Source organism: Nicotiana tabacum, chromosome 21 (genome assembly GCF_000715075.1).
Source record: "Nicotiana tabacum cultivar K326 chromosome 21, ASM71507v2, whole genome shotgun sequence".
Lineage (NCBI taxonomy): Eukaryota > Viridiplantae > Streptophyta > Magnoliopsida > Solanales > Solanaceae > Nicotiana > Nicotiana tabacum.
In genome coordinates this window covers 5,042,252-5,048,804 of record NC_134100.1, presented here as the reverse complement: position 1 = coordinate 5,048,804, position 6,553 = coordinate 5,042,252, and the positions used below count along the sequence as shown (strand labels likewise).

General features: G+C 31.0%; 1 protein-coding gene across 1 annotated transcript; it reads right to left on the bottom strand.

Annotated features, from left to right (window-relative positions):
* Window positions 1-900: 900 nt before the first annotated feature.
* LOC107787864 (uncharacterized protein At5g65660-like) lies at window positions 901-5,407 on the bottom strand. Its single transcript, XM_016609477.2, has 2 exons — window positions 4,375-5,407; window positions 901-1,300 (listed from the first exon to the last, which is right to left on the bottom strand). Exons 1-2 carry the CDS (start codon window positions 4,654-4,656, stop codon window positions 1,136-1,138), a joined length of 447 nt encoding a protein of 148 aa, XP_016464963.1. The 5' UTR covers window positions 4,657-5,407; the 3' UTR covers window positions 901-1,135.
* Window positions 5,408-6,553: the final 1,146 nt, after the last annotated feature.

Below are 6,553 nucleotides of genomic sequence, written 5' to 3'. Positions count from 1 at the left end.
CTGAAGTTAAATTCAAAAGTTAAGGACATGTAGTTCTGAAGTCCTGAACTTAGAGTTCCAAGTTCAAAAGTTAAGGACATGTAGTCCTGAAGTTAAGTACAAAAGTTAAGAACATGAGCAGAAGGGTATTTTCGTCCGGGCAGTTAAAGTTTATTAAAGCAGTGACTAAAGACTAAAAATATTTTAAACAGTGGCTTAAAAATAAATACATTTGTTATTAGTGGCTAATTGTGTGCTTCCCCCAAAGTTAATAGTGTTGTCCATGGGACAAACATGAACAATACTTGTTAAACTTGAAATTCTGCGTATGGGCAAGCAGGATTAAAAAATCGATAGTGGCACCGAATTGTCCTATTTGTGCAAATCACCCAACTTGGTAACAGACGGAAGTTTTTCACAAATAAGATCATTTAGTGCCATAGTTTAGATTTTGATCCCGTGAAGAAAAGTTTTAGAAAAATAGCCACATGCTAGAATTTTAAAGAACGTTGCCAGCATTTTAAGCACATTGCCAAAATTTGTAGCATGCTTCCAGAATCATCAGCATTCCAAAATTTGTGCAGCGTGATTTAAAATTTTGGTGCATCACTAATTTTTTTGATTTTTTTTTAACAGGGTTAAAATATAAACAACAATTCTAAAAAGGTCCATCCACATAATTTTCTCATAATGTACAGAGCCAGATGCCCATTTAGTTGGTAGTGTTCTATAGTCTCCAGCAGCAGAATAATGGACTGCACTTTCCACATACAATGTGAAGGTCAAGAATTCTGGTTAGATTGTTTGTTTTATCTATGAAAGATTGATAATCACCTGAAGAGACTTGACTGTATCTATGAAAGGTCAAGAATCCAAAGTTTCAGATTTAATATAAAATTTAAAGAAGAAAATTAAGGGCACAACTTAAAATATATCTTACTCTATTAACGTAATATTCATACTAATTAATCAGGCAGACCGTGCTAGGAATTCAATGTCTAGCAGACCGTGCTAGGAATTCAATGTCTAAATGGTATGTACATAATTTTAAGGAGTCAAGGCGAGGGACAAAAAAGCCACTTGAAGAACTCCTAATAATTTTGTGATTCGTGAATTTGGCATTTCCGACGTTTGTTTCCTTCAGATTGAGCTACGACTATGCATTTGAGTCGGGGTTCAAAAGACCGGGTAAAGAATGCTGTTGATGGGGAGGCCATGGATCGCGTTCAGGAGGACAAGGTACAGGAACAGGGTTAGCAATAAAAGTTGGGATGTCTTCTCCTGGCATCAATACTGATACTTCTCGCGCATTTGCTGATACCTGAGAGCAAAATCGTAACATGTTATAGCCAGTTAAATAAATTTCGCACGTTCTATATGATCAAGTGCAAATTTATATATATATATATATATATATATATATATATATATATATATATATATATATATATATATATATATTTGTGCGTCAAAGCATGAAAATACCATGACAAATAACAAACCTAATCATCACAATTCACAATATGTATATTTTCTCCTTCTATATAGTGTCTAAATGGTGGATTTCCAAAGCAGAGACTTTATTTTATAAGTATGGGCAGTTATTAATGTTTGCCAGCACATGAACATTACCCCCCCCCCCCCAAATCCAACAAAAGGTGAAATAATTATATAATATCTATATTATGGAGCAGGATTTTAAAAATAAAGCATGCCCATATAAAATAATTGGTGACAAGGGCTAATTAGATAAATCTCTTTAGAAATGGTAATGTCTTATGACTGAAGACACTCTCCTCTTTCCCCTCAATTTGGAGAAATCATAAGGCTCAAGACACTTGAGAGACAGATAGAAGTATCAAAAACAACGTCTTAGTTCCAAATAAGTTAGAGATCCACTATAAAACCTCACTAACCCTATTTCTCCATTTAATTCAGCAAATATTATACAAATAAAATTAAAACAAAAGCGTCAGAAAGGACCTAAACAATGGTAACGAGTAATATTGTTCACCAATCCTTAGGCAAATGTAAAAACATCACCTAATAAATTTTGTCTCTGTTGCGATTTGAACTTTGGTTTTCCATTATCTTTTTGGTGTGTTACGCCGTATTTCAACCCGGACGTTTTCGGAATGCTGCTAATAACATACGAATGGCAAGTGCTTTTCCTTGTGTAGGAAGTAGCAGGTAATTGATGGAATAGTCAAGGTGCATACAAGTTGATCCGAACACCAACATTATAAAAAAAAAATACTAGTACTAGTTATGCCACAATAAGTAAGCTAGTTGTGTATAATACATGTTATTTCAGCTGAAAAGGAGTTATAATACTATAAAATAGAAAACACAGTTTCTACAAGGCTGGCATTCCATCTCCATTCTGCAGTCAGCGTTGGCAAGCAAGTCATCATTAAGATAGGTGGTGATGGATCTTAATGGAATTATGGAAGTCATGTACATATGTGGGGCTATGCTCCAACACTAAAATCAACATGTAAGGCATAAAGTACAATAACGTACCTAGAATATTTCTATAAGTGGGGTATGGGGAGAATAATGTATACGTTGACCTTATAAATAAAGAGGTTGTATCTTTTAGATCCTCGGCCCAAAAAAACATAATTACAGCGGTTTAATAGATCATATTGATGGGAACCGATGGAAAGAGCTAACTTCTTAATGCTCGGACACCAAAATAATAGAAGTGTTCTTCTGTGTATCACAATCTTGAGGGAAGTCGCATGCAACTTTATACATAATCCGTGTATATTTTTTTATATATTTAGCTTAGCGGTTGTAATTATGTTTGGCCGAGTGGCCAAATGCGTTAAAAGCCCATCAAATACAAGAGTCAATTACTCAAATGGTTCCTCAACTTTCTCAAATTATCTCTTAAAGTCACTTTTCTTTCGTTTGTAACAACAAAGTCACTGAACTATGCCTATTGCACTCAGAAGATCACTCAACTAGATTTTTCAAATTTTGGATTGTCAAATACCTATTTTATCCTCTAAATTATAAATATTTATCTTCTTTTATTTTTTTAACTTCAATATTATGATTTTCCCTTAATTTATATTATGGACTTATCTATAGAATAAATAAATATTATTTATAAATTAAAAAAATAAAAATTATTTAAGCATCTATAATTTATAATGTTGGAATAACAAAATAATAAGCATGGTAAAATTAATTAGAATAATTTGTTCGTAATAATAATTTTAGTATTAACAACAAAAATTTAAAAATTTGTTTACACAATTCAGAATGAAAGAAAATAAAGGTTGTAAAATATATATTCCATGCATGTAATATAAAAATAATTATTTAAATAAAAGTATTTTTATAATATACATATATATATTCTTGAAAATTATGCTCAATTATATTATATATATTCCATGCACGATTTAACATAGTATATTTTACCCTATACAGATAGTCCCACTACTTTCCGGTGACATAACTTTGTGTCGTCGGAAAGTTGATAGAAACATAATAATATAATTGAGCATATTTAAGAATATATAATGTATATTATAAAAATATCTTTATTTAAATAATTATTTTTGTATTACGTGCATGGAATATATATTTTACAACCTTTATTTTCTTTCATTCTGAATTGTGTAAATAAATTTTTGAAGTTTTGTTGTTAATACTAAATCATTATTACTAACAAATTATTCTAATTAACTTTTTTTACTAAGCTCGTTATTTTATTATTCCAGCATTGTACATGCTTAAATAATTTTTATTTTTTTAATTTATAAATAATATTTATTTATTCTATAGATAAGTCTATAATATAAATTAAATAAGGAAAATCATAATATTAAAAAGTTTAACAAAATAAAAAGAAGATAAATATTTATAATTTAGAGGGTAAAATAGGTATTTGGCAATCCAAAATTTGGAAATCTAGTTGAGTGACATTCTGAGTGCAAGAGGCATAGTTCAGTGACTTTGTTGTTACAAACGAAAGTAAAGTGACTTTAGGAGATAATTTGGGATAGTTGAGTGACCATTTGAGTAATGGACTCTCAAATATAGAGACACAAAGAACCGGCCTCATAAACATTGTTAGGAAAGGAAAAATTGGGGGCAAGCGCACAGATAACCATTCTCAGGATGCTATTTAGATATTAGCCAGTACTTATTCTGTCCTGAAATTTTAAACTAAAAATCTTAATTTCAAGACAACTCAGCACATTTTTGTCCTGAAAAACTAAAATTAAGGATGTACTGACTAATTCTCAAATAGCAACCGTTTAGAGTGGCTGGTGTCATTTCTCCCAAAAGTTGTAACCAATTACCAGCAGCTACAATGCAGTTAGAACAAAAGAAGTAACATCTTACTGAAGTAAAGTTCCAGCTAAAGACACTTACTTTGGATGTTGGATAACCAAGTTTTCCATTGAAACCAATTTGGGACTCAATATCATCAAGATTCCGGCCACCGGATGGCGATAACGCCGGCGAATTGGGTCTGAGAAACCTCTCAAAAATGGCCATGACAAGAAACATAGAGATGAGAATTGCAGTGGCAACAAATCCAAAAGAAACAGCATTAACAGAGTTGTCAAAATGAGTCCAATGATCATCTTTTGTTATGTACATTGGTGATCCACTTGGTGTTGGTGGCCAATCCCACCCCTCTTCTTCTCCCATAATTTTACCAAAATTCAAGTACTAAAACAACGTTAAAAACCAACCAAATTCATGTCTCTTTTCACTCTTCTATTTTCAAGAAACCTACAAATTTCAAGAACTTGGGAATATAGTTATATGACCTTTTCAAGATATTAAAACCAAGAACTAAAAATGTTAAAAACCAACCAAAATCATGGCTTTTTTACTCTTCTTTTTGCAAGAAACTTACAAATATGAGAACTAGGGAAGACAGTAATGTTAGTTTTATGACCTTTTCAAGATTTTGACCACCATTATAATTAGCAAACCAAGAACTAAAAAATGTCAAAAACCAACCAAAATCATGTGTTTTTTACCCTTCTTTTTTCAAGAAACATACAAAATTTGAGAACTTGGGAAGACAATTATGGTAGTTATATGAGCTTTTCAAGATTTTGACACCATCATAATTATATAAACAATAACTGAAAATGCTTAAAACCCAATCAAAATCATGTCTTTTTTACTCTTCCTTTTTCAAGAAACCTAAAAAAATTCAAGAACTTGGGATCAAGACACTTATGGTAGTTTTATGAGCTTTTCAAGATTTTGACACCATTATAAGTGCCAAACCAAGAACCAAAATCATGTCTTTTTTTACTATTCTTTTTTCAAGAAACCTACAAAATTCAAGAACTTGGGAAGACAGTTATGGTAGTTTTTTATGAGCTTTTCAAGAATTTGACACCATTATAAAAGGAGCAAAATATTACTGACACTAAACTCAAGACATGAAGGAGAAAGAGAAAAAAACATGAGGGGTTGTTTGTTTTGTTTCACTTTATAGACAAAAGAGGTGACATGAGGAGTCCAAAACCTTTTTAATTATTTTTTGACCAAAAACATTTTTGTACTACTTAAAAAAAAATTACATAAATGAGTAAAATGCAGTATTATACTGCGAATTACTTTAACGGAAATTTTGCCGTTAAAGTAATTCGCAGTATAGTACTGCGTTTTTGTTTAAAAAATTTTTTTTTTTGTAAATCGCAGTACTATACTGCGTTTTACTAAGATGTTGGGCCCAGCTATATTTTATTAAAGCTGTTCGCAGTATTATACTGCATTTTACTTAAAATGCAGTATAATACTGCGAACAGCTTCAATAAAATATAGCCCCTTCTTCTTCCTTGGACCACTGAACCGAAGGAAACCAAAAACCTTCGATTCTGCTGGTCCCCCCCCCCCTCCCGCGTCAAACTTCATTAAAAAAAAATATCGGCCCCACTCGTCACCTAAAGAGCAAGGAGTGTAGGTCCCACATACAAGACAAGCTTTGGATTCCTTCTTTCGAGTGCAAAAATTCGATTTCAATCAAATTTAAAAAACTTAAATCGAGGTATTTCAATTTTGTTTATGTCGAAACTCGTATAGTACATGCATATTTGTATTGTTTAATGTGTTTCCATGTTAATTTGTGTTATGTTTGTGTTTAAATTTGTATCTTATTTATACCCGGATTGATTTATTAGCTTTGGTACAAAAAATTGTTAAAATTTGATAAATTATTTGTATTGTTAAAAAATTAATATTATTTATTTTGTTTGTTGTTCATATTTGTATTTTATGTTAGTTGTTTTTATATGTAATAGTGACCTTTTAGCGTAGTAAAATAAATAGCCTTTTAGCGTAGTAAAATATAGAGTCTTTTACTGTAGTAAAATATAGAGCGTGTTAGTGTTGTAAAATATAGAGCCTTTTAGCGTAGTAAAATGTAGAGCCTTTTAACGTAGAGTCTATGTAGTTTAAGTATGTAGTAACTGCAAACTCTATCCAATTACACTTTACAAAATTAATTATTTAATTATAACAATAAACTTACAAAAATAACGAATTCCTATATGTTGTAAAATTAACTCAAAAAATGAGCCTGGAA